The 27,449-nt window shown below is 49.7% G+C and overlaps 1 protein-coding gene, 1 long non-coding RNA gene and 1 pseudogene across 4 annotated transcripts; 2 read left to right on the top strand and 1 right to left on the bottom strand.

Moving 5' to 3' along the window:
- Positions 1-258: 258 nt before the first annotated feature.
- LOC129643130 (uncharacterized) lies at positions 259-8,328 on the bottom strand. Its single transcript, XR_008710103.1, has 3 exons — positions 6,373-8,328; positions 4,694-5,727; positions 259-4,334 (listed from the first exon to the last, which is right to left on the bottom strand). It is a non-coding gene; the product is annotated as an uncharacterized LOC129643130 (long non-coding RNA).
- Positions 8,329-8,451: 123 nt separating this feature from the next.
- PEX26 (peroxisomal biogenesis factor 26) lies at positions 8,452-18,944 on the top strand. Of its 3 annotated transcripts, none has more exons than XM_055567264.1 (5): positions 8,452-8,945; positions 9,919-10,059; positions 10,781-11,076; positions 12,558-12,704; positions 16,329-18,944. In XM_055567264.1, the coding sequence occupies exons 1-5, from the start codon at positions 8,731-8,733 to the stop codon at positions 16,517-16,519; spliced, it is 990 nt and encodes a 329-aa protein (XP_055423239.1). In that variant the 5' UTR covers positions 8,452-8,730; the 3' UTR covers positions 16,520-18,944. The 3 variants fall into 3 exon arrangements, with proteins under 3 accessions (XP_055423239.1, XP_055423255.1, XP_055423247.1); XM_055567280.1 differs by having other exon boundaries at positions 16,297-16,532; XM_055567272.1 differs by lacking the exon at positions 16,329-18,944 and adding an exon at positions 15,623-16,251.
- A 1,393-nt stretch (positions 18,945-20,337) lies between these two features.
- On the top strand, positions 20,338-20,436 carry LOC129642540 (uncharacterized; annotated as a pseudogene).
- The last annotated feature ends 7,013 nt before the right edge of the window (positions 20,437-27,449 follow it).

Raw genomic sequence — 27,449 nt, 5'->3', positions numbered from 1 at the left:
GTCTCTCTGCCTCTCTGCACGAGGCCGACCTTTGCTCCCTCTGAAGAAGGGACAGAGGTTTCAATGCAGCAGTAAGGAGTTTTTAAAGGTTTTTTTTTTTTTTTTTTTTTTTCTGGTTATACCACTTGGATTGCAGAATCTTAGTTCCCCGACCACTGCAGAGCCCTAACCACTGGACCACCAGGGAAGTCCCTGAAAGATCTTGATAAGAACCCCTTCTCCAGAGACTTGAGAGAAGACCTCTTCTGCCCAGGAAAGGGACTGATCCCATCAGGGAGGCAGCGGCTTAGAGCAAATGGCTAGAATCCTGGCCCTGGGACTTGAGGCAAGTGGCTCACCCCAGCCTTGGTTCCCTCCTCCGTGAAAAGGAGATGACACTGAGGTCAGAGTTTAGTCAAGCGTTGCCCAAGGGGAAGCTCGAGCCAGACACGTCTGGACTCGAATCCCGCCAGGGTCTGCTGTGGACATGTGACTTCTCTGATCCTCAGGCGAATTCCCTCTAGATGGGGATAATGAGACCATGTGAGGACCTTGCACAGAGCCTGGCACAGAGCTTCTCAGTAATCACCGTCGTGACTGTTGCTAGTGCCTTGCATACGCAGAGTCCTGACTCTCAACACACTCTCATCGCACTGTGATTACCGGTCTCACTTCTCATCACCTCATTTTGTGATAACAAAGTAACGTAAAGGTGCTTCCCAAGCTGTATAGTATTACACTTTACAGCGTAATGACGAGGAGTGATTAGTCCAGAGAAGGGCTCTGGACTCCTTGGAGGTCTCCTCCCAGCCTCAAGTTTCCGTGGCATCAAGGAGGTACAATTGCTTTCTAGTACAAAGAAGCGCAAGTGTGTAAACTGTCAGCAGGATTATTTATTTCTTGTTTTACATGTGAGTAATAACAATGTCCTCTCGAAAAGCAACAAGGACTCCTGTAACACACAGCATGCCAGCTCATGGGGCGGCACAATCACATCTAACCATACATGAGCACTGTGTGTGTTTATGGAGGGTGGTCATCAAAGAGTTGGAAGTTTTCACTTACAGGTGGTGGGAGTTCAGATGATTCTCATACTTTTTAGTCTTGTTTGGATTATTTTTACTCTGTGTATCATTTTTAAAAATAACTGTTTTGGGCGGTACTGGGTCTTTGTTGCTGCATGGGTTTTTCTCTAGTTGTGGCAAGTGGGCGCTACTCCACCTGGGCTTAGTTGGGCTTCCCAGATGGCTCAGTGGTAAAGAATCCACCTGAATGCAGGAACCGCAGGAGATGGGGGTTCATTCCCTGGGTGGGGATGATCCCCTGAAGGAGGAAATGACAACCCACTCCAGAATTCTTGTCAAGATAATCCCTTGGACAGGGGAGCCTGGCGGGCTACAGTCCATGTGTTACAGAGAAGAAGCCAACTCTGACTCCATGTTGGAAACTGTTTCTTTGACTTGCTTTTTGTTGCTTTTGTTATTATAATCATACTTATTAGTTTGTCTCAGAGGACCATGCCTCTCTGCTTGATTGTAAACTAAGGAACCTTTGTTCAGCTCAAAGAGAGATAGTCTGTCCCTGCCCACCTGTGAACAGAAGAGATGAACACCCCTTTCCAAAGGCTGACATTGGAGACATTTTGCAAGACTGAATACCCTTTCTCTTTACGCTCCCACCGCCTCTCCCTCTCTATGCTGCCTTCTGACTCTAGCTCCTCATTGTTTCTTTCCCTCTGACTCTACAAAAGAACTTGGCAACCAGACTCTGACAAGATGGCTATTTTGAGGCACTACCCTACTGTCTTCTCGGTCAGCTGGCTTTCCAACTAAAGTCCTTTCCTTGCCTCAACACCTTGTCTCTCAGATTCATTGGCCTGTCATGTGGCAAGCACAGCGAGCTTGGACTCAGTAACACGTGGGGTTACAAAGAGTTGGACATGCCCGGGTGACTCCACAGCCTGTTGGATCATCCCAGATCAGGGACTGAACCCATGTCTCCTGCATTGGCAGGTAGAGTCTTTACCACTGGGCCACCTGGGAAGCCCCCTGTGTGTGCATCATTTTAACAAAAGCAGTTGAAAGAGCAGATATAGAACAATCAGATTGAGTTCCGCTCAGTTCAATCGCTCAGTTGTATCCAGCTCTTTGCCACCCCATGGCGGAACGCCAGGTTTCCCTGTCCACGACCAACTCCCAGAGCTTGCTCAAACTCATGTCCATTGATTCAGTGATGCCATCCAATCATCTCATCCTCTGTTGTCCCCTTCTCCTCCTGCCTTCAATCTTTCCCAGCATCAGGGTCTTTTCTAATGAGTCAGCTCTTCCCATCACATGGCCAAAGTATTGGAGTTTCAGCTTCAGCATCAGTTCTTCCAATGAATATTCAGGACTGATTTCCTTTAGGATTGACCGGTTTGATCTTCTTGTTGTCCAAGGGACTCTCAAGAGTCTTACTCAACACCACGGTTCAAAAACTTCAGCGCTAAGCTTTATAGTCCAACTCTCACATCCATACATGACTACTGGAAAAACCAAAGCTTTGACTAGACAGACCTTTGTTGGCAAAGTAATGTCTCTCTTTTTTAATATGCTGTGTAGGTTGGTCATCGGAGAAGGCGATGGCACCGCACTCCAGTACTCTTGCCTGGAGAATCCTATGGATGGAGGAGCCTGGTAGGCTGTGGTCCATGGGGTCGCTAAGAGTCTGACACGACTGAGCGACTTTGCTTTCACTTTTCACTTTCACGCATTGGAGAAGGAAATGGCAACCCACTCCGGTGTTCTTGCCTGGAGAATCCCAGGGACGGGGGAGCCTTGTGGGCTGCTGTCTATGGGTCGCACAGTCGGATACGACTGAAGTGACTTAGCAGCAGCAGCAGCAGGTTGGTCATAACTTTTCTTCCAAGCAACAAGCATCTTTTAATTTCATGGCTGCAGTCACCGTCTGCAGTGATTTTGGAGCCCAAAAAATAGAATAATTAAGCCGATGCAAAGAGCAACAGTAGTTCCTGTTGTTTATTTTCTAGTTATTACTTTTAGGCCCTAGACCCATGGGACAATGTTGGGCAAATGTTTGTTTTACTTGCTGCGATTGGCTGAGTAAGAAACCCAATTTTAGGACTGACTGAGGTTGCCAGGGCTCAGAGGGCTGTTCTCCGCGTCTTCGAGCTTTTCAACTTCCCTCTCCATTCTACTGCCCTCACCTGGGCCAGGTGTGAAATGATGATTTCTGGAAATCCTCCCACCAATTTTCCTCCTCCCCCACTACCCATATACCTGAATCAGGACTTGCTGACCTCAAGTTTCATTTAGGGAAATAACTTCCCGAAATAACTTGGGACATACAGATTCTGTCAGTGGTTCCTAGGCTTTTAAATACAAGACACCACTTTTAAAAACTATTTTTATTTAATATTTGGCTGCCCTGGGTCTTTGTTGCTTTGCAAGGGCTTTCTCTAGTTGTGGAGAGCAAAGGCTGCTCTTTGTTGTGGGTTTGCCGTGCGATGGTTTCTGTTGTTGAAAGCACGGGCTCTGGGCAAGTGGGCTTCAGTAGTTGCGGCTCATGGGCTTAATTTCTCCGTGGCATGTGGGATCTTCCCAGACCTGGGATTGAACCTATGTCCTCTGTATTGGCAGGCAGATTCTTAGGCAGATTCTTATCCACTGCACCACCGGGGAAGTCCCCAAAGACTACTTTAATTGCCCCTGCATCAATCCTGTTTTGGAATATTTCTCTAGTAAATAAAATCTATTGACCGGTAACAATTGTAGCATTATCTCAGATAAATACACAACTTCCTAGAATATTAAACTATGTTGAGAGCCCTTCCATCAGTTTTCCCCTCCCAGGGTTGGCCCGGTACAGGAAACCATAGGTTTTTGGGAACCAGAGCTGTTCTGGGACGGGAGGAAGGGAGCCCTGGGACAGGGGTGGCTGTTCTTAGCCAGGATCTGGGCATGAATAGCAGCTCTGGATGCTGTGACCTACCCCAAAGCTTGGGAATAGCTGGGCTGGTGAGGAAATGTTTTAAGGCAGGGCGAGGTCCTTCCTCTCTGGCATGGAATGGGGCAGAGGTTCTGTGGCCTTCAGCTGGGGGACAGTGGCTGTCGCCTCCCCTCCCCAGCCTCAGTTCAGCTCCAGTATAAGGCCCTGTTCAACCCTGAAATTCTATCACTTGGGGTGACTGAGTTTATTAGATTATTTCCTAGGAAACAAGGAAGAAAGCACAGACAAGAAGGCAGGTGGGGGTCCCAGGATCTGGAAATACCACGCGTCTCTCCTTTCTGGGGGGCTGCGTTGGGACACGATCTCCTTAGCTTCCAATCTTTCACTGTGTTCACCAGCGGGCATACCTGGAAGTCAAGACCAAACGATGCAGAACAGCTCAGGGCAGGTGGGTCCCTTGGAGCAGCCCACACCTAGCACTCTGCACCACGCAGGATGCCCAGGGATCCTGAGATGGGGGGCCCTGTCCTGTCCTCAGGAAGGGCATGGTTGTAGGGGAATGACACAAATAACTACAAGAAAACATGGATGTTGGGAAGGACCCACAAGAGAGGCATGAAAAGAGCAAAGCACAGTGGGGAGTTTTAAGAGAGAAGCGATCAGCTTGAATTCCGTGGAAGAAGGACAAATTCCGAAGGGCCCAGTGTCTTTCCACCTTCATGACAGAGCAGGGCTGACCAGTACCCAGGGAGCATCCGTTACTCACTTCACATCACGCCTGGTCTGGCATCATGAAGATTTGCTCAGGTGCACCCTCTGGCTCCTAGGGTGGGTGGGAACATGTGGAAATTGGATGGCAGGTCTGCCTGGGGCAGAGGCTGAGGGTGGTACCAGTCCCCTTGAGAGCAGAGGAGGAGAAGTTTCTGGCCATCTGGAGAATATCCTGGCACAGGCTCTGGTGATAAATCTCCAGTGACTACCCCAGCTTTGTCGCTGAAACCATGAATTCTGAACTCAGACAGTTTCTGAGCTTTACTTTCCCATGTAGCATTAGGAACACTAATATATCTGTGTTGTTTTGCTCACAGTTTTGCCGTCAAGCTCGCACAGGATGAGTGAGAGCGCCTTGTAGAGTCAGAATCATGTATCAGCTTACAAGAAAGGCTTGAGCCACACTGCCCTGTTGAAGTCCCAGCCCCGCTCTGCACTCCTGTGTGACGACCTGTTGCCTTGGCCTCTTCATCGGCACCGTGGGGGTGACAGCAGGACTCTGGTCCCAGGGTTGCTGGTGATTAAGAGGAGTTGGACGCACAGTACTTGGAGCAGCACCTGGTTCTCTGAGCCATTGTTACTATGTTGTAAGGTGCTGCACAGGACAAGGAGGAGGACGAGGAGCAGGCCTTGGACGCAGAGGCAGAGTGAGGGCTCTGCTGCGTCTACATGGAGGGGAGGAGCCAGCCCAGTTCAGTCCTGCCCTGAACTCCAAGTCCAGGCTTTAAAAAGGAGCCATAAAAATGCCATCTCACTGACGAAGGTCTGGAGCCCTTGACCACCCTGGAAAAACATCACCTCCGCCCTGCCAATATTTATCTCTTCGGCTTGCTTCTGGCCAAAGTCCACACCAGGCGTGATTCTACTGCTTGCAGAGCCTTACCACCGACGTCCCTGTACTGAGGGGCTCTGACTGGAGGAGATAAGCCCAGAGGGGCAGCTGTGTGGATGCTGTCTCTTGTCACAAAATGTAGAGCCAGCTTGGAAAGGGCAGACAGGCTGGGCTGGCTCCAGAGATTGGCATCTGACCTTTGTAAGGAAGAGTCAAGAGTCAGATTCCGTGTCAGAAAGTTAAGATTACAGAACTCTGAGGAGGAATTGGATTCTTTCTCCTCCTTACCCACCTCCCAGTGTATCATCTCACCTTGTTTGGCCTGAACTATTCCAGTGATTTAAAGCATTCCTGGGGCTGTCATATGACCTCTTCTGATCCTCACAACCACCCCACATGGCAGGTGTTGGTGTCAATGTCCTCAAATGAGAAAACTGAAGGTCAGAGGACTCATCTGACTTTACAGAGGTCCCCAGGATTCTTGGCATAGCTCAACTCCTAGACCGGAGCCCTTTCTGCTACAGAAACACGGACTCATCACCTGCTCAGAGCAGACAAGTAAAGAGCAAATCGACACCCTCAGGACCCTGCTCAGGCAAGATACACTGAGCACTCTACAAGCAGAAGGGAGAACAGCAGGTCCCAGAGCTTGGGTGGGCTGGGGGATGGCTATCGTGTGGGTTTTGTGTCTCATTTACTCTACTAGTTTTCCCGAAAGGATTCCACCAATACAAATACTGACACGGCTCAGGCCTTACAGATTGAGAGAACTGCCTTGTTTCTACTCATTTATCCCAAAGGGAGGCTAGGTGGTTTATTTATTTTTAAGTACATTTACTTACTTCTTTATGGCTGCCCTGGGTGTTTGTTGCAGAGCACTGGGTCTAGGGTGTATAGGCTTCAGTAGCTGCAGCACATGGGCTCAGTAGTTGTGGTGACTGGGCCACTGGGCTTAGCTGCTCCGCAGTGTATGGAATCTTCCCAGACCAGGAATTGAACCCACATCTCCTACACTGACAGGTGGATTCTTAACCACTGGGCCACCAGTGAAGTCCCGAAGTGGTTTCAAAGCTCTTGACTCATGAGCCCCAAGTCGTTAAGACATCTGTTCACTCTACTTCAGGTGGAATAAATTAGGATTGCTGTATCTTAGCTTGAGAAGTTCTGGATACATTCAGATGGAGCTAGGGAGTATCACAGAGCTGGTGTTCAGGGATCAGTTGGTGGGCACAGCAGTGCTAAAGTTATGTGATGACAGACCACTCTGGGGCCCTGCACAGTCAGAGATTGGATGAAACACAGAAATAGAACACAATCCTATTTTTAAATTATTTTTTGCAAGCTTCCACTTCCTTAAATACGTTGACCTCATTCTGGCAGCCACAGACCTACCTGCTGGCAGGTCAGCTTCTTTTAAGGCTGTGCTGCCGTCTCCTGGAGAGGCCTCGGCATAGCAAGAGCCTCCTCCTTAGGGATTAAGAAAAGGGCCTTTTTCAGGTGGCACTCCTGAAGCCAAGGCTTGATTGTGCTAGTCCCAACTAGCCCAGGCCTGATCACATCTGTTTCTTGATGCTACTACTGCTTCCCTGATTTTACAGGGACGACGTCTAAAACCAGCTCTGAGAAACAGGGTTTTTTTGTTTGTTTGGTTGTTTGAAGTCCAATAATTATGTTATTTCTACTGATCTTCATTATCTGCTGTGAGACCTCAGGCATAACTGATAACACATCCTGGTAACTTCAGCCTTGAACCGATCCACACTTCCCAGAGGCCTGTTTGCCTCTGGATTTTTCTACGTGGGAATGAGTATTGCCTGGAGATGAAGAGGGATTTAGGGCAGACACTGAGTACATGTTGGTCCCAAGGGCAGTGACCCCACCAACAGAGGCCAGTCTGAGCACAGGTTCTCTCTCTGCTCTTCTCCAGCCCCAGATTTACTATTAGAAAAGAAGGTTAGGTGTCATCAGTCTTGTCACTCTCAAGTTCTCCTATTTTATTTGTCCTTAGCATTTATCACCATCTAACATACTACTTATTTTAAATTTTGCGTCCTTTCACTATATGGAAGCTCCACAGAGGCAGATATTTGTCTCCTGTCTTCACGTGCTGTCTTCAGCCTTTAGAAGAAGCCCTGGCACTTACAGGGTGCTAGGTATATGCGGAGTGAGTGAAGTCCTGGCTTTATGGCCTTATATGGTTATGGCTCCATACTCCTCATCCGCAGAGTCTGACGGATCTGATGCTTCTGCCTCAGCCTTCCGGGAGGACTTTATGTAGAGATGAGAGCCGAGGCTGGTGACCAGAGAAGGGGACGTTGACGCGATCAGGTGCTGACTTTGCTCCTGGCCTGGCCCGTCTCATGTAATCAAAGAGGAGTCATTTCAGGAGACCTCAGGGTAGGAACTGGGAAACCTAGGGTTTAGTACAAACTTGAGAGGCCCCGAAAAACCTGAGTGAAGCGCAGTAATAAATGTAACTTGTGTCTGCGTACAACCACTTAATAATTACTATTACAGCCATAACGTAAGGAATACGTGCTCTGTCCCAGGGCTTTATTGCAAACTGCATCACACACCGTACGGCTCTGTTTTTCACGAGATCTCTATTTGGCACGAGGTTCGGAGTCCCACTGTGGACTGACCGTGAGCTCGACGGGGAACCGGCGGAGGCGGCACACGGACTGCCTTTACTGCCCGCTGCCGGGGCTGCATCCCGGAGACCTGGGGCGCAGGTGCCGGAGGCCCACGCCTCCACCCATACCCCCTTCCGCGCCTTCCGTCGGCGGGCTTCCTCTCGCCGCGACAACTTCCGGGGCGCGGGCTGCCGGGGCTTGTAGTCCGAAGTTCCTCGGCTGCCTTGGAGGACTAACGCTCCAAGAACGGAACTACACCTCCCAGAATGCCCCGCGCCGCCGGGGGCAGAGCGTCGGCCGGGCCTGCGCGCGCAGGCAAGATGTCGGCCCCCGTGTTCCCGAGCCCGCGGCTGCGGCCCTACAACTGAGAAGACCACGGGCGGCCATACACCAGCCGGGGTCCCAGTCCTTGTCGTGGGACCGGGTGCCCAGGGACTCAGTGCTGCACAAATCCGAGGGCGCCAGGCTGTCCCGCGCCAGAACAGCCTGTGAGGACCACCCCTTCCTCCTCCCCAGACTGCACCGCACACCCCGCGCCCCTAGAGGGCTGCGTCCTGGCGCGCACTTATGAAGAGTGACCCCGCAACCTCCGCAGCCCCGCTGAGGGCGCTCGGGGGAGCCCTGCGGAGCAGCGAGCCCGTGCGTGCCGTTCCGGCCCCGTCGGCGGCCGCGCTTCTGCTGGAGGAGGCGGCCGACCTGCTAGTGGTGAACCTGGACTTCGGCGCGGCGCTGCGCACCTGCGAACGCGCCTGGCAGGGCCTGGCGGAGGAGCCGGCGGGCGCGTACGTCCGGGGCTCGGTTCGCCTCCGGGGACGGTGGGAGGCCTCCAGACGCCAGCACTCCTGCAGTCTGGTTGCTTGTGCGACCCTTATTCTTTGTTTTCCTCGCGGTGCTTCTCCGCGAAGCAGGGACTCACCTTGTGTCGGTTTCCGCGGAGGAAACGGTCGAGACGTGAACGGGTTTTAGTGGGACCCCACAATCAATTCTTTCTCCCTATATCAGGGTAGAATGGTCTAATGGGAAAATAGAATTGATTTGTTAAATTACTGCAGTAAGCTGGTACCGGAAGTCCTCTCCTTCCACCCCTCCCCGAAGAAGCCCCCCTCATTCCTCGGGTTGGGGTTCAGAGCAGGAGTCGTGTTCTGGTCCTCTTGTTAAGATTGGATCAAAGAATTGAAATCTTGGTCCTGCATTGCTCTTTGGATTAGGTCACACTAGGGAGGGTGTGGGTAGACTGGTCAAAGCTGGCCCCAGAGAAGGATGAACTGGGGAGCCTTCCTTGAGTGTTTGGGGGTCGGTGAAGACTGGGTGCTGTAAAGGCTGAGGGTGTGATTCTGATGCTGCGCTTGGGCGGAGACTGCTTCTGCCCTTTCTTCACTAAGCAAACTCTTAGGGCTGGTCCTCTTTGCACCCACATCTGTGCTGCAGCTGTTCTTTCCCCCTTGGGAGTAAATGAACGTTTCCTGTTGGTTAACCCTGACTTTACCTGGATACAGAGACGTGTGCTGGTCAGCAGCTGATTGGCCTTTAGATTTATAGAAACGTTTAGCTCCTGGGCAAAGGGCAGTTTTCTCTTGCTGGTGCTCATGAGACGGGTCATAATTGTGAGGCCCTCTTGAATACTGGGGATGGAGGGAGGTGAGAGGTAATGGCTACTGACTTGGGAGCTGGTAAAGAACAGTCCCAGGCTGAAGGTGGGCATGGCAGTGCAGGGGAACCACTTCTGAACTCCCAAATTGGCTTTTTTGCTGACAGCTCCTTGGAGGTGAAATGCTCTCTGTGTGTTGTGGGCATCCAGGCCCTGGCAGAAATGGATCGGTGGCGGGAAGTCCTGTCCTGGGTTCTTCAATATTACCAGGCTCCTGAGAAGCTGCCCCCCAAAGTCCTGGAACTGTGGTAGGTCCTTAGGTCCTTACTGCTTCCCCACTGAGTCAGCTCAGGAGCAAGAGGGTTTTCCCCTGGGTCGGGAAGATGCTCTGGAGAAGGGATAGGCTACCCACTCCAGTATTCTTGGGCTTCCCTGGTGGCTCAGACAGTAAAGAATCTGCCTGCAATGTGCGAGACCTGGGTTTGATCCCTGGGTTGGGAAGATCCCCTGGAGGAGGGCATGGCAACCCACTCCACTTCTTGCCTGGAGAACCCCCATGGACAGAGGAGCCTGGTGGGCTACAGTCCCTGGGGTCACACAGAATCCGACATGGCTGAGCGACTAAGCACATCACACCCCTTCAGTTCTCATATCTCCTCTTTTTCTTCCCATACCATTTCCCTTTAAATCTAATTCTTTCCCTGTTCCCCACCCCCTGTCCCCCCGGCGCCCTCCAGACTCAAAACATATGCATGAAAAGATGAGGAAGAAGGAATTTAGGAGTGGGATAGGGAAAAGAGGAAGGGATGGGAGACATGAAGTGGGGTGACAGAAGGGGGAGGTGCCAGAGCTGAGAGTTGCTTGCTGCTTCTAAGAACTTCTGATTCTTGCCGTGTCAGTGTCCCTTAGGGAAGGACTTGAGGGCACAAAGGAGAGGCTGGGTAGGAGGAGTTTAGTGGTTAAGAGAAATTAACAAACCGTGAAGCATTGACCACTGTTTTTCTGGGATTGTATTATTTGGGGCTGCAGTGTTCTTTTATACAGTAAAATGCAAGAGCCTGGAGCCGTGCTGGATGGAGTCCGTGCTTGGCTTCAAGACCCTGACAACCAGGGCCTTCCAGAGTATAGATCCTTAGCAGAACTTCACCTGCAGCGGGTGCTACTTCCTCTGGGCCTCCTGTCAGAGGCTGAAGAGCTGGTGGTGGGCTCTGCAGCCTTCAGCGAGAAACAGCGGCTGGATGCGCTTCAGGCCGTTAGTGCAGCGAGGCAGCAGCAGACACATGGGCACTCTGGCTCCGAGGAGACGCGGACACTAAACCAGGAAGGTGGGACATCATCCTTCTGCAGCCCTCTGTGCAGAAGCTGAGGGCTTCCTCCTGGACGTGGGGTCCATCATGACCTTCCTGGGCCTTGGGAACAATGCTTTGTATGTTTCCAAGATTGCAGGATAAGAAATCTGTTAAGGTGCTTCAAAAGCCCAGCCCCTCTGCAGTTGGCTTTGGGAGGCAGGTGGTGCAGGTCTCAGAGCCTTACTTTTGTCTCTTGAAAATCATCTCCTCCGTGGGCCCCTATCGGTAGATCTGTCTCCACTGTGCTGGCCTGGCCAGGATGTTACTTCACCATCTCCTGAAGCAGTGCCTTTCAGCTGTGGAGGGTTGTGCAGGGAAGTTCTTCCTGATGCTGAGTTGAAGTTTTCCTCCTGGTGGTTTTTAACCCCCTGATCTTTGTTTTCTCTGTTCGTGACACATAGAATAGGCATACATGGAGGACCTTCAGCCCTCAGGAGACTAATCCTGTCTCTGAGGTGTTTTCTTTGTGTGCTTAAGAGCAGGGACCTGCTGAGGCAGGGTCACTTCTTTGCAGCAGGTTGTTGGCTTCAGGGACTCCATGTAACTCCACAAACCCTCTGCCTGTCCAGTGCCTGGGGAGGAGGCGCTTGGATGGCGAGTCCAGGGTGTCTTCAGGGCTTGAAGGTGGTGTTCATGTTTGTGCTCAGTCCAAGATGGGATTCTTCACTGTGCCTATGAGGTGCCCTTTGTTTTCTGCCTTTACTGATCATCAAGAATTATTGCTGTGTAACTGTGCATATGTCTTAGGCCAGAATATGAAGAATACTGTGAAGCTGTTAAAGAAACACCAGATGTACCAGGTTCCCCAGCTAAGTTGACATTTCTGTTGAAGTCCTGTCCCACAGAGCTGGTGTGGTGATGTCAGAGTCCTCTTCTACAGAGGTGGTGTCTGGTGATGTCAGAGCCCTCTCCTGTGGAGCTGGTATGTGGTGACGTCAGAGTCCTCTTCTACGGAGATGGTGTCTGGTGACATCACAGCCCTCCCCTCTGGAGCTGGTGTCTGGTGATGTCAGAATCCTCTCCTACAGAGGTTGTGTCTGGTGATGTCACAGTCCTCTCGGATGGAGCTGGTGTCTGGTGACATCGGAGCCCTCTCCTGTGGAGTTGGCGTCTGGTGACGTCGGAGCCCTCTCCTGTGGAGCTGGCGTCTGGTGATGTCAGAGCCCGCTCCTCTGGAGCTGGCATCTGGTGGCATCAGAGTCGTCTCCTCTGGAGCTGATGTCTGGTGATGCCAGAGTCCTCTTCTGTGGAGGTGGCGTCTGGTGTCGTCACAGTCCTCTTGGATGGAGCTGGTGTTCTGATATAATCAGTGCTGAAGGCATCTCTGGATGCCTGGAAGCTCCCTTAGAACCATTTTGTGGACTGCATGAGGAAACCAGTCTTGGCTCGACTTAGACTCAAAGCTTGGAGTCGGGAAGCTGCTTCTTTACTGAAGTTCTACTCTGTCACCCCGCCAGGCTCCTCCTCCCACAAGTTCCTGTCTCTACTGACGTTGCTGCGCCAGCTCTGGGACTCTGCAGTCAGCCACTTCTTTTCTCTGCCCTTCAGTAAGAGCCTGCTGGCCGCCTTGCTCCTCTGCCTCCTGGTGTTGAGGTTTGATCCAGGTGAGTGAGGACACCTGCCTCCCCACCCACCCTCCCAGGACAGGGCGGTTGACCAGGGCTGGGCCTGGGAGCCCTCCTGGGGGTTTTCCGTGGTCTCATCTGCAAGGAGGAGCTGGTGGACCTGAACCGGAGCCTGCCCACCTTGAAGGAGAGACCAGTCCTGGAGAGAGTCCATTCTGCCTTGTCAACTCTGGACGTCCAGGGGTGAACTCTGAGTAGAGCCTCAGGGTTTATTTGTTTTCTTTTTGGCTGTGCTGGGTCTTTGTTGCTGCATGCAGGCTTTCTCTAGTTGTGGCAAGCAGGGGCTGTTCAGTAGTTGTGGTGCTTAGGCTTAGTGGTTGCCACACCCGGGCTGTAGAGCATTCCGGCTCCAGTAGGTGCAGTGTATGGGCTTAGCTGCCCTGTAGCATGTGGGATCTTTCCAGAGAAGAGATCAAACACGAGCAGGCAGATTCTCAACCACTGGACCACCAAGGAGTCCCCTCAGAATTGAAAAAGAAAAACCTTCATCATAATGTGTAAAAAAGTTACATTAAATTAAAACATATTATGTTGTAGAAATACAATTACAATAGGAAAAATATATTTTAGAGAATATGGAAAACAGAAAAGTATAACGGAGAAAACAAATCACCCTTCAGTCAGCTACTGTAATCGTTAGTCTTTTTCTGGATGTTGATGCAGTTTTGCTTGTCGTTAAGTATTCTTTTTTTTTCCTTCTAGTTTTATTGAGATATAATTGACATTCAGCACTGTATAAGTTTAAGGTGTAGAGCATAATGATTTGACTTACATACACCATGAAATGATTCCCACAGTATGTACAGTGAACATTTATCCTCATATAGATAAAAAATTTTTTTCCTTGCAATGAGAAACTCTTAGGACTTTCTTAACTTTTGTATGCAACATACAGCAGTGTTAATTATAGTCATCATGTTGTACATTACATTCCTGATACTTATTTATCTTATAACTAAAAGGACTTTTTGACAGCCTTCTTCCAGTTCCTCATTCCCCTATAAGTATTCTTTAATACATGGCTTTAGGGAATCCCCAGGCGATCTAGTTGTTAGGACCCCATGCTTTCACTGCTGAAGGCCTGGGTTTGATTCCTGGTCAAGGAGATAAGATTCTGTAAGCCATAAATTGTGGCCCTCCCCCCACCAAAAAAAAAAAAATGGCTTTAAAACTTTACACAACTAAATAATATTCCAGTTTTCAGTAACTTCCATAATTGATTTTACAGTGCCCTGTTTTTGAACATTTCAGTGATTCCTTTTTATTTATTTGTGTAGTTTTTATCATAGCATAGTTGCTTTACAGTGTTGTGTTAGCTTCTAATGTACAGCACAATGAATCAGCTGTATGTATGTATATACCCTTCCCTTTTGGACTCCCTTCCCATTCAGGTCACTGCAGAGCACTGAGTAGAGCTCCCTGTGCTATATACTGTGTTCCCATCAGCTTCGATCTTGTACATAGTATTGATATGTATATCAGTCATATGTATATGTATGTCAGTCTCATTCTCCCAGTTTCCTCCCGCCTTCCACCTTGGTATCCATACGTTTGTTTCCTACGTCTGTGTCTCTATTTCTGCTTTGCAGATAAGGTCATCTATACCATTTTTCTAGATTGCACAACATATGTGTTAATATACAATACTTGTTTTTCTCTTTCTGACTTAACTTCACTCTATGACACCCTCTCGGTTCATCCATGTCTCTACACATTTCGTTTGTCCCTTTTTATGACTGAGTAATATTCCACTGTGTGTGTGTACTGCATCTTTGTCCATTCCTCTCTTAAAGGATGTTTAGGTTGCTTCCATGTCCTGGCTGTTGTAAATAGTGCTGCTGTGAACAGTGGGGTACACGTGTATTTTGAATTATGTTTATTTCTGGATATATACCCAGTAGTGGGGATTGCTGGGTCACATGGTAGCTGTATTTAGTTTTTAAGGAACCTTGATACTGTTCTCTATAATGGCTTCACCAATTTACATTCCCACCCACAGTGTGGGAGGGTTCCCTTTTCTCCACACCCTCTCCAGCATTTATTTTTTTTTTTTTATGGTGGGGGACGGGGGCAGGTGACTTCCCTGGTGGCTCAGACGGTAAAAGCGTCTGCCTACAATGCGGGAGACCCTGGTTCAATCCCTGGGTTGGAAAGATCCCCTGGAGAAGGAAATGGCAGCCCGCTCTAGTATTATTGCCTGGAAAATCCCATGCACAGAGGAGCCTGGCAGGCTACAGTCCATGGAGTCGCAAAGAGTTGGACACAACTGAGCGATTTCACTTTCGCTTTTGATGGTGGCCATTCTGACCAGTATGAGGTGGTACCTCCGAACATTTTGATGACTTCTTGCTGTTTTCTGCTGTGCTCTTTCCCGAGGGTGAATTCACCTTGTGAGCACTGGGCCAGAGGTTAGGAGCTCACTCGTGAACTTTTCTGTGTGTGACTGTGTGTGAATTATAACCTAACCTCTTCTCATGAATTTAGACTTAGGGTTGTATAACTTTCAAAACTGAAAGGAAAACTGGAAACCCTTAATTTCAATCCCTTCACTTTCATTTTCTTTTTCGGTTGGGAAACCTAAGAACCAGAGAGAAGTGACTGCTCCAGGGTCACACAGACATTCTGTCTGCTGCTCTTCATTTAACCCTAAATCCTTCTGTATCCCCACTTCCCTTTTTCTTGTCTGGGAGCTGTTTCTGCACAGCTCAGCTTGTCCATTTGACCCCATGGCTGGTACTGAGCAGGAGATTCCTCTGAACAGCTGTTTGCTTGAGGAGAGTCACTGGTTAGCCCTTTGGAAAGCTTAGGAGTTTGTGTTCAGTCCTGTCCACCCTCTGACCTTTTACTTTATCCAGAGACTTAAAAGTAAAAATTAGAAAGATTTTTGTGGTTCTTAGGAGTCCTTCAGTCTCAGAACCCTGGTCTTCTGAGTGGGGATGGCAAGGGGCTGTTCCAGGAGCGCCCAGGACAGTCCGTGCAGGTTGGTGAGAGCCCAGGGCTGGGCTGCAGTTAGAACCCGGCCAGGAGGACATGAAGAGGGTGGACTGAAATAGCTTTCTTAAAAGTAACATATTTTTTTTAAGAAGGAAGAAAGTCTATTAAAAAGTCAGTAATTCAAATAAGGAAAAACAAACCAAAGTAGCCAGCTCAGCTCTCATTCAAAAGAGGCTAATTTTACTTTTATTGTTAATATAATTAACTTATGATAAAAAGAGGTAGTATTATGGCTTGGCTTCAAACTTAAAAGGCACAAAGAGGAATGTAGTGAAAAGTCTCTTCCCAAATTCATCTACACAGAGGCAGCCATCATTACCAATTTTTTAGTATTAAAAAGTTAGATTAAAACATAATAAATTTGGATCTTTTTCTCAGCAAACTGAAGTTTTCTCTCATCCACATAAAGAAAATACAACCCAGAGATTATATTCTGGAGAAAGGGAAATTCTCTCCCGTTGGGAGGGGAGGAGGGGCACTGGCATGGTCACTCCCCAGGTAGGAGAGTTTTGGGGGAGGAGTGGCCGAGTGGGGGGCGGGAGGGGTAGGGCGGGCACTGACTGGCCTCTCCCTGCAGCGTCTCCCCGCTCCCTGCCCTTCCTCTACAAGCTGGCTCAGATCTTCCAGCGGATCCGCGAGGCCATGTCTCCTCCTCTCTGCCAGCTTCCCATCCAGCACTGAGTGGTCGTCCCTGCTCGCCTCAACCCCCTGTGCCCCAAGCCTGCCGGAGGAGCAGAGTCACTCGTCCTTGGCAGCCTGCTTCCTGCAGCCAATGGGCCCTGCCAGCACAGCCAGCCTAATTCCAGGGGAAGCTGACCTGGCTGGGGCACCGTGTCAGGCTGCCTCAAGCACCCTCCCCTTGCGCCCTGCACTGGCGGGCCTGGCAGGTGTTGTGAAGACAAGACCAAGATGCACAGCCCTGCAGAGGCCCCTGCAGAGAAGGGGTTGTGGGAAGGGAGTGCTTCCTCCTTGACATTCCTTGACACGATCCGTCTTCCTGCAGAAGCAGGGGTTGGTCTTTCAGGCCAGAGGTTCATGCAGCTGGAAATTTAGAGCAAGGTCCTGGCTGGGGGACCTTGGCCTTGCACTTGCATGGAACACTTACCTCTGAAGGTGGTCCCCAGGACAGGCTCCATAGTCTGGTCTGGCTTATCACCCCCCATTCCTCCCCAAGCCCGGAGATGTGCCGTGGGCTGCCCTCTGCTCACACTGAGCATGGCTTCCTGAGCCTCAAGTCCTCTTCTAACTGGGTAAGGGGATCTGGGCAGCTGCCTCCTGGACTAAGCTCTGTTCCAGCTGTCAGTGGCCAAGCGGGGCTGTGTGAGGAGGTGTCTCTGCCTTCTCCCTCCTGTTGCCCCTTCCTTCCTGCTGCCCCCCACGCCCCTCAAGGTAATGGTTTGTGCTCTGCCTTGCTGGTTCTTTCACCAGCTGCTGCTGCATCCTTGGCACACCCTGTTGCTGGCTCCCCCCTTTCTGTGTCCTGTTCCAGTTATGTTCTGCTGTTCGTATAATGCACAAGTGTTTCTGCTCCTACATCCTTGGAAAGTAGGCCAGCCTCAAAAGCTGATGCACTGAAAATGGAGCGGATAATCAGGGGAGCTGGAAGGATGTGTGGAGGGGGTTGGGCAGAGGGGAGGCTTGGGAGGCAGTGAACGATGTTACTCCTTGTCTGGGGGTGGGAGGCAGTAGGGCCCTGCAGTTGTGCAGCTGAAATGTTTCAGTGCTTTCTCTCAGTGGCCGCAAGAATCCTCCCTGTCTCTGCGGGGACGTGGAGGCCATTGCTGTGGGGCTGGGGGTGGAGGCGCCTAGCAGGCCAGGAAGACCAGGGGCTTATCAGCTTTGCATTAAGACCCTCAGGAGCTCCAGGTCAGCAGCATCGCTTTCATAAAATGATGGAGTGAGTAAACTTCAGGCCCTGGGAGGTTAAGTCCTAGGGTGTCGTAAAACATGCTGAGAGAAGGGGAGCCGATCAGGCTTGGGGATTTCTCCTTTACAGTGATTTTTAAAACCTGGTCCTGTTCGTGCCACGGATAGAACTCTTGAGTGGCTTCCCCTGTGCCTGAGGGTAAAACCCCAGTTCTTATGGAGTGTAGGGACCTTGGGCACTGGTTTTGGCCGACACCCGCACCTCACGTGGGGCCTGATCCAGCCGCTGGCAGTCACGGTTTTCTGAGCACTGCACCCCTCACACCTCTTACCTTCTGCGCCTGCTGATCCTCTGGAGGCCCAGCTCCCCTCTCGTACGGTGGGCTGCCCCTGGGAATCTTCTCCTGGCCCGTTTCGTATGCTTTCTGCAGTGGTGGCCCCATGCCTTGTGACTGTGGGATCCTGGGGCCTCTGTGAAGCTGGGGTGTGTGACTGCAATGTTGAAGTGGTGGGAGGCTGCCCTCCCACCTGTTGGTGTGTGGCTGTTGGGAAGTGATTTAACCTCATCTCTAAGGTGATTGTCCTCTCACAGAAATTTTTGGGTGAGGTGGGTGAGTAAATGAGCCTCCAGGGCAGTGTTAGCAGGTTCCTGCTCTGGGTAGGAGTCCCATAAGGGGTGGCTGTGTCCTCACTGCCCGGCTGAGGGCCGGGGGTTAGAAGGTGTTCAGAGGCATGTCAGAGAATGAGTGGATGTAACTGACAGCAGCCTCTGTTCCAGTGCGGGGGAGAGGGGTTGTGTTGTGGAAACCCTGACTTCTGTCACCCCGAAGCCCGTGTGACCCTACTCCAGGCCTCGGGCATCTTGGCTTCCTGTTTGCCAGGTGCTCTGCAGTCTTGTCTGGCATCCAGCCCCAGCTCCCCTCCTCGTCTGGCAAGGAGCTGGACCCGCTGCTCGAGTGGCTGGGCCTTGTCTGGGGATGCAGCTGCTGCTCCGGCTGGCCTCAGCGCGGAGCCTGATGACATCTGAAGCGAAGGGCGGGCCGCCTGGTCACTCCAGCACTGGTGCTGACCAGGGAGGTCCCCACTGCTTCCGCTGCCTTTCAGCCCTTGAGGTGTGGCTGGGCCAAATCAAGATGTGTAAATATAAAATACACACTGATTGCAAACACAGAGCTAAAAAGTGGAGACTCGGTAATTTTTATATTGATCGCGTATTGTAAATCAAGATGATGTGTAAATATACACACTGATTGCAAACACAGCTAATAAGAGTAGAGACTTGGTAATTTTTATATTGATGGCATATTTGAAATGATAATCTGCATATATTGGACTAAATAAAATCTGTTATTACCTGTTTTTTCCACTTTTTTGTGGGGCTCCCAGAATGTTTCAGCATGCATGGAGAGCTCGCTTCGTGTTTCTGTGGGCCTGTGGTCAAAGCACCCAGTACACAACAGGTCTGGAGAAGTGGCCATGAGGTGGGCCTGCCGGCATGTGATCCAGACAGACTACCCCATTGCAACCCCTTCTTTGTGTGTTAAGGAAATGGAGATCCCAGGGTGAAGTGACCCCCAGGCTTCAGCTTGCATAAGACAGGAGTCCCCTCCACAATCCACGTCCCTCACTGCTCACGGTGCCCCTCATGTACCCAAAAACCAGCCACTGGAGCTTGCCATCCTCACACGTGCCACCTCGGCCCCAGCAAGTGGGTCGCTTCCACTGGTTCTGAGATAACGGTTCTCGGGGCTGAGGGGCAGCTGGGGAGATGGTGAGGTAAGGAGCAGCTGGGCTGCATGGGCCGTCACAGGTGGGGTGGACAGTGGTGGGGAGGACACGGTGCTGCCTCTAGAGAGGGGCTGAGGGCATATTTCGTGGCTTTGTGACACGTGGCAGGTGACACCATGGATGTGTTTGCTCACATGTGTTCATGCTCTTTTAAAAATGATGTTTTATGTGTCTAAAACTGAGAAGGCACAGAGGGTGTCTTTCCCTCCTGCTCCACACCCCTGGCCCCCTGCCCACCACCATGGCCACCTGGATCCTTCCACGTAACCTCTGATGCTAAGCTCCTCTTTCTCCACAGATGATGGCGTGCTGCACACGTGCGCCATGCTTTTAAACCCAGTCTTGGGTGTTTGTCCGCATCCGCTCTTGCAGAGCTGCCTCACTCTGTTCAGCTGCCCCATGCTCCCTTCTGTGACAGGCTTGCAGTATAAGCCCCACACCTTTCCCTGTAATGCCATGGAGCCGCTCCACCCTCTTCTGAGCCCGAGTCTGAGAGGAACAGATGGGCATCACACCTCTGCTGCCACTTCCTGGCAAATGCAGCCCTCTGTCCAGCCTGCCTGGTACCTGGTGAAAGGCTGAGAGCCAGCCTTTCACACTCCCAGATGCTCCACTTCTAAGTCTGGGGTGGCACTGTCTCTGCCAACCACTAAGCCAGCCACGGGAAATGGCAGAGAGGCCTGATGTGAACTGCAGAGAGGGCGTCTGTCCGCCTCTCCCCTCTGCTCCCCAGCTGGAGCGGCCCCGGGCTGGTGGGCCGCTGTGTCTGCACCCAGGAGTGGCTGTGGGTTGTCGTTCTCTCGTGTGCTCTGCTCAGGCAAGCTCCCCTCCCTAGGCTTCCCTCACCACCTGCCAGCCCCGTGCTTTGGAACTTGACATAGCAATTGTTAATGAGATTGCTTCTCTACCTCTGGAGATCTTGGTTCTTTGATGACAAGGAGCTGAATTAAGAGCAATGGACATGGTACTTGCTTCAGGAGCACGAATGCTAAAATTGGAATACAGAGATTAGCATGACCTCTGTGCAAGGATGACACGAATTCGTGAAGCATTCCATATTTTTAAAAATAGTAAGGGCCTACTGTACAGCACATGGAAATCTACTCAATACTCTGTAATGGCCTATATGGGAAAAAACCTTAAAAACTGGCTATAACTGATTCACTTTGTTGTGTACCTGAAGCTAACAACGTGGTAAATCAGCTATACTCAAAAAAGAAAAAAGCAGTGGACACAGGGCCCTACTGAAACCCCCATGTGTGCCATTCCTCCAGGGTTAAAGTGGGATCCAGATATTTTTGGCCAGCCTCCAGGCCACTTGATAAAAACAGATTAAAAAAAAAATTTTTTTTTAAGCAATGGTCATGTATGGATGTGAGAGTTGGACTGTGAAGAAAGCTGAGCGCCGAAGAATTGATGCTTTTGAACTGTGTTGGAGAAGACTCTCGAGAGTCCCTTGGACTGCAAGGAGATCCAACCAGTCCATCCTAAAGGAGACCAGTCCTGGGTGTTCACTGGAAGGACTGATGCTGAGGCTGAACTCCAATACTTTGGCCACCTCATGCGAAGAGTTGACTCATTGGAAAAGACTGATGCTGGGAGGGATTGTGGACAGGAGGAGAAGGGGACCACAGAGGATGAGATGGCTGGATGGCATCACCGACTCGATGCACATGAGTCTGGGTGAACTCCGGGAGTTGGTGATGGACAGGGAGGCCTGGCATGCTGCAATTCATGGGGTCGCAAAGAGTTGGACACGACTGAGCAACTGAACTGAACTGGACTGACTGATATATTTTAGAAATTTAAAAAATTGTATAAAATCAAATTTGGGACTTGTGATCCCATGCGTCTGAGATAACCACTGTAATGGTGGGGGTTTTTTTGTTTTATCTTTGAAACATCCAGCCCTCTTGGTAACCCCAGTACTTGAGAACCTGTGAAAAAGTGGCTGCAGACGGGGTTTGTTCAGGAGAGTATTAGCTGGCTGAACTGCAGGCCAGCAGAAGGGCCTTGCAGCCAGTGGGGGGGTGGGTAGGCTGGCAGAAAGGCTGAGGTAGAAGAGGGGTGGGGGCCACCAGAGCCGCTGTCCCTCCCCAGGTGGCCTGGCAGGGCTGGGTTTTATGACCCACTTCTAATTTTAATACTGACCCCCAGCTCTCATTTCACACTGTTGACAAGCTCCTGTTTTTCAAGCACCTCTGAAACTTTTCACATACCCTTGTCACCTTTTCTACCATCTGAGATGGGGACTGACAAGCATCAGGTAATATTTGGAGACTTGGTTGAAAAACCAAAGGATTTTTGCAGAAATCCTTTTAGAGAAAAGTCACATTAACAGTAGCATCAACGCTGATGGCAGAAAAGCAAATCTCTCCCTGTGGAGAGATGCTGGCTCTGCTGCTGAATTGCTCTGTAACTTTGCAAACGTCGTCTAATCTTCAGGTCTCTCTTTCTCTCTTTCTTTCTTTTTGTAATGCCAAAAACATTTTGTATTGGGGTATAGCTGATTAACAATGTTGTGGAAGTTTTAGGTGAACAGGGAAGGGATTCAGCCATACATATACATGTATCTGCTAAGTCGCTTCAGTCGTGTCCGACTCTGTGCGACCCCATAGACAGCAGCCCACCAGGCTCCCCCGTCCCTGGGATTCTCCAGGCAAGAACACTGGAGTGGGTTATTTCCTTCTCCAGTGCATGAAAGTGAAAAGTGAAAGGGAAGTTGCTCAGTCGTGTCTGACTCTTAGCGACCCCATGGACTGCAGCCTACCAGGCTCCTCCGTACATGGGATTTTCCAGGCAAGAGTACTGGAGTGGGGTGCCATCGCCTTCTCCATACATGTATCTATTCTCACCCAACCCCCCTCCCATCCAGGCTGGCATGTAACATTGAGCAGAGTTCCATGTGCTATACGTAAGTCTTTATTGGTTATCCGTTTTAAATACAACAGTGTGTACATGACCTCCCCAAAGTTCCAGACTGTCCCTTCCCCCTCAGCAACCATAAGTTTGTTTTCTAAGTCTCTTCCTGTTTTGTAAGTAAGTTTGTGTCATTTCTTCTTAGGTTCCACATATAAGGGGAATAGGTCTCTATTTTCATACCTTAAAGATGGGGATAAAATTTTTATGCCTTATTTTCTTTATGATACTTTTGTGTCACGTGAGCAAAAGTCTACTAAAAAGACTGGAAGGTGTTAAATGATACAGGGAATGGAGTATTTAAAGTACTACAAAATATTTATTATTATAAAATAGGATGGTTAAGTCTTTTTGATAACATCCACTTAAAATATTGGTGCATGAAATAGGTTAAATAGACACAGACTTTGCATATAGCACATTTAGTTGGATTAAATAAGATTAATGGTCCCTGAGGGATCTGTGTCTTGTTACATAGGCAAATGCAAGTTAACACTTTCTTGGGGCTGTTTAATCAGGACTAGGTCAAGAAATGACATGCTGTTTGCCTCACCTTTTTCTTCGGGCTGTGGAAGGTGAGGCTGGAGAGTGGGGAGGTGATGGGGTTTGTGAGAGAGTATTTGGTAAAGACAAAGACAGGGGATTGTGACCTGAGAGGGAGTTACTCGGTCTCAGACAGGGAAGCAGGTGTGGGTGGACACTCAGATTTTAATGGTGGATCTGTGAGGTGGTGCTGCTGGGGTCAAGACTCCAATGTCCACTTGACCAGAGTGAAAAACAGCGTGGTCCTGGGGTGGCTGTCCTGCCACACGGGGTGGCCAGACTTATATTTTCAGGGTTGTGAATAGGCCACATTACTCATTATATTTGTAAGACATGAAATGTGTTCATTCCAACAACCTTACTAAAAAAAAAAAAAAATGCATAAAAGCAACATCATCTCTACCTTCTCTTCCATACAAGTGCATATTGTCATAAACATGTATCTAGTGCTTTCTATGTTCTTAATATTATCTATTAAGTTTTCAGCATTACTGCTTCTCTACTATACACATTTGTCTCCTGGGGTTGCTGAAGCAAATGACCAGAAGCCAGGGGGCTTCAGACCATAGAAGCCTACTCTCTCATAGCTCTGGAGGCTGGAAGTCCGCAGTCAGAGCCTCTCTCTCCAGAGGCCCCGGGGAGGATCTTCCTGGTATCCCTGGGCTTGTGGCCGAATGTCTCCCACCCCTGCCTTACCGCATTCTGTGTTTCTATGTCTTGTCCTTTTCTGTCTCGCTTAATGTTGCTGGATTTAGGAAGCACCCTAATCCAGGTGCTCTCGTCTTGAGATCTTAGTGACACCTGCAAAGACCCTTATTCCAAACGAGGTGACGGTCGAGGTTCCAAGTTCTCCTCTTAGCAGCCACATAATCCTTCCTGCTGGTGTGCTGGGCCTTCTAGTTCTTTCCAACTTTTTGCTAGTATAAACAACAGCTCTGAGCAGGCTGTATGTGCAAAGGCCATGAAACGACACGGTTATTTTTCCTGGGATAGTTTTCTAAAGTGGATTTATGATGTCAATGGTGAAAGCTGTTTTCCAGCTCTTTTAACACACCGCCAGGGTATGGTGGAGAAAGCCTGGATCTCTGTGATACCCATAGCGTTCTGTGAAATTTCTGGGAAACAAGAGAACCCAGCAGCCCTTCTGAAAGTGAAGAGTCAGCTGTATGCAGAACACCAAGGCCTGAGGGGAGATACTGACCTGACGGCCTATCTTTCCTTTGGTGCTGCTCGTTTGGTGCTTTTAATAGGGCTGGCAGCTGCAGAAGGTGGTCACAGGATCAGTAACAGAGCCTTAGGTGTGGGTGAGGGCAGGGCTTCCACTGGCCTCTGACCAGCTTGCCCCTGTTTGTGAAGGAGGCGAGTTTTTCTTCGTTCCCTGAGCTCAGTGTTCTCTGCACGTCACCTGTCAGTCTTTGACCCCCAGCTCTAAGTGCCCACTGCCTCCTGTCCCCTCCATCTCATTTTTCTGTGACTGGCAGGTGAGGGCCTAAAGGGCTGCCCCCACCCCCGGCTCCCACCCAGGAAGCTGAGCTTAGCCAGGATCAAAGGCAACACCATGGGAGTGGATGTGTTGAAAGCTCCCACTTCTGACGTCAGCCAGCTGGCAGGAAGGGAGCAGAGGAGGAATCAGAACCATCAGGGAAACGCTGCTGTCCCCTGCTTGAAACAAGGCCACCCAGACCCTCCTCCACGGTGGGTTTAGGAGGGGACTCGCCTGGGAGCAGGGCCGCCTGGGCTGTGTGCCTACACCTTCGTGCAGTGGTCAGCCCTCAGAGGGGAACCAGCACACCTGCGATTCTGTGGCCATCAGCGCCCGCTCCCTTTCAGCACCTGCAGGGCTGGGACACAAGCAGGGAGCCCAGCATTCAAATGCAAGGGGTCTTAAGGCAGGCAATCACCCATCACCAGAGTTAAATCCATTTGGCAAGTGCCTAAATCTAGATAATCCTATTATCAAATACAGTTTCCTCCAGGAATCTCGAGCTTCCCCTAGCAGTGTGGGTACCTGGAAGGTACCAGGTCTTCCTCCAGGCTCCGGTCTCCCCTCGGCAAAGTAAACTCCATCTTTTCTTTTTTACTATTTATTTTTTCTTGGCTGCACCTGGTCCTAGTTGCCACACGTGGGATCTTTCACTGTGGCATGCAGACTTCTCTCTAGTTGTGGTGTACTGGGTTTAGTTCTAAGCCCCATGGCATGTGGGATTTTAGTTCCCCAACCATGGGTCAAACCCACGTCCTCTGCATCGCAAGGCAGATTCTTAATCCCTGGACCACCAGGGAAGTCCCTACTTCACTCTTTTTACAAGAACGAAACACTGTATCCTAGTTGGGTCCAAATCACCTGCTTTTGAGGCTGATTTTTAAAAATCTCTATGGGAAGCAGGGAAGTTCCGAACTGTCAAGAGCAACATTGCTCTTCTCTGTGAACAGCCTGTATCTTACTTCAGTTTTTCCACCTGCAAAAAGGGGGACTGTATTAGGGTTCTCCAGAGAAACAGAACCCATAGGAGACACACATACACAAAGAGAGAGAAAATAGGGAGCTGGCTTGCATGATCATGGAGCCTAAGACATAGTCTTCAAGTTGGATCCAGGAGAGCTGCTGGTGTGAGCTCCAGATCAAGGCAGGAGAAGACCAGGGTCTCAGCTCAGCGGCCAGGCGGGCAGCTAGTCCCTCTTACTCAGCCCTTTCATTTAATTCAAATCTTCAGCTTACTGGATGAGGCCCACCTCATCCAATTGGGAGGACAATCTGCTTTACTCATCTTACCGATTCAGATGTTCATCTCATTCAGAAACGCCTTCACAAACACACCAGAATAATGTCTGACTGAATGTCTGGGTGTCCCATGGCCCAGTCAAGTTGACATCACAGGGACTGAAAACACATCTCCTGCTTTCATTCCAAACTTCTACTCAGGGAGAAAGACATAGAATGGAGGTGGGATCCAGGTTTCTCCAGACCAAATAATTGTGAAACAGAGGACTTAAAAACCAAAAAGAAGTCGACGTTTTTTACTTTAAGACTCAGGCTACTATGTTAGTCTTCTAAGATGCCACACAAGAAGGGGCTTAAACAACAGAAAATAATTATCGCACAGTTCTGGAGACTGGAAGTCCAAACTCATAGTCCGTTTCTGGTGAGGCCTCTGCTCCTGGCTTGCCAATGGCCACCTTCTTGGTCGGCCTCCCTCTGTGCATACACTCCTGGGGTCTCTTCCTCTTATAAGGACATGAATCCTACTGGATCAGGGCACCACTCTTATGACTTCATTTAACTTTAATTACCTCCCTAAAGGCCCCAAGGACCATCTCCAAATAGAGTCACATTGAGGGTTAAGGCTTCAACAAATCATTTGTGCGGGAGAGGGGACACAACTCAGTGTATGCCAGCTACCCTTCTTTTTATCTCCCTGGAACCAAAAGATGCCATGTTCAGCATTTATGGCATAGACATGGCTCCTGCCAACCCTTAACCTCATAAAGGTGAAAGATGAAAAGGGTCAAGGAGTCATGATGATGAGGCTGCTGAAGCCTCATAACCACCAGTCTTAATGACATTAAGAACTTATTTGGTAATTTCAAAGAGAACTCAAAAAATCAATTTACTCAGCAATGTTTATGTGCATCTTTGATGCACTTGACTAGCTACTTTTGAGAGAGAGCACCAAGATGAATAACACCCCAGACTTCAAAGTGTTCCATCCAGTTTTGTAGAAATAAACACATGCACATATACACAGACCAAGAATCCCAAGTAGGGACTTCCCTGGTGGTCCAGTGGCTAAAACACTGTGCTATCAATGCAAGGGGGCCCAGGTGTGATCCCTAGTCAAGGAACTAGAGCCCACATGCTGTAATGAAGATCCAAATAATATTAAAAAGAAAAAAAGATTCCAAAGTGAAGCGTGGTAAATGTCATGGAAGTGATAAAGTGATCAGTATATGCTATGGGAGTTTCAAAGAGAAATAAATACACAGTTAATGAGAGTCATCATCCTTTATTGAGCATTTGCCATGTGCTCGGCAGTTCGTTTAATTATGTTTCTCAATTTTTAGGATCTTTATAGACAATTCAATTCATAATTTATTAAGCACTGTATGTATCAGTGTGTAAAGCATTGTGTCTGAGATGCTCTAAAATACAAAGATGATTAAGACATGTGCCCCCAAAGGACTTCCCTGGTGGTCCAGTGGCTAACACTCCGAGCTCCCAGTGCTCAGGGCCCAAGTTCAATCCCCAGTCAGGGAACTGGATCCACATGTCACAACTAAGACCCAGTTCAGCCAAATAAATAAATATTCAATAAGACACATGTCCCGTCCTCTGTCCTCTAGAAACTCACAGTACAGATCGGACAACATAGGAATGGACGCTCAGCAGAACAAATTGCTACAAAATCATGTTCTCATTCTCCACCAGCCAGAGATAGACAGTCAGGAAGGGAAGGTGGATCTGTGTGCTGGGACACTTGGCGGGTCATCACATCCTGCCAGAGCAGCTGTGTGTGGTGGCACCTTGCAGAAAAGCTGTGGATTTGCCTGGAGTCACTCGGGGTTTGGTGGGCAGGGCCTGAAGAGAGCGGGAGAAGAGACTGGAGTGCCTTACTG

Source organism: Bubalus kerabau, chromosome 1 (assembly GCF_029407905.1).
Source record: "Bubalus kerabau isolate K-KA32 ecotype Philippines breed swamp buffalo chromosome 1, PCC_UOA_SB_1v2, whole genome shotgun sequence".
Taxonomy (NCBI): Eukaryota; Metazoa; Chordata; class Mammalia; order Artiodactyla; family Bovidae; genus Bubalus; species Bubalus kerabau.
The sequence above is the reverse complement of the archived record's forward strand: the minus strand, read 5'-3'. Positions and strand labels throughout refer to the sequence as shown.

Excerpts from the sequence above, each read along its gene's own strand:
- PEX26 (XM_055567264.1), top strand. The coding sequence starts at position 8,731 with ATGAAGAGTGACCCCGCAACCTCCGCAGCCCCGCTGAGGGCGCTCGGG. Across the intron at positions 10,060-10,780 it reads CCCAAAGTCCTGGAACTGTG|TGTTCTTTTATACAGTAAAA; the intron begins GTAGGTCCTTAG and ends TTGGGGCTGCAG. Across the intron at positions 12,705-16,328 it reads GGTGTTGAGGTTTGATCCAG|CTGGCTCAGATCTTCCAGCG; the intron begins GTGAGTGAGGAC and ends TTCCTCTACAAG.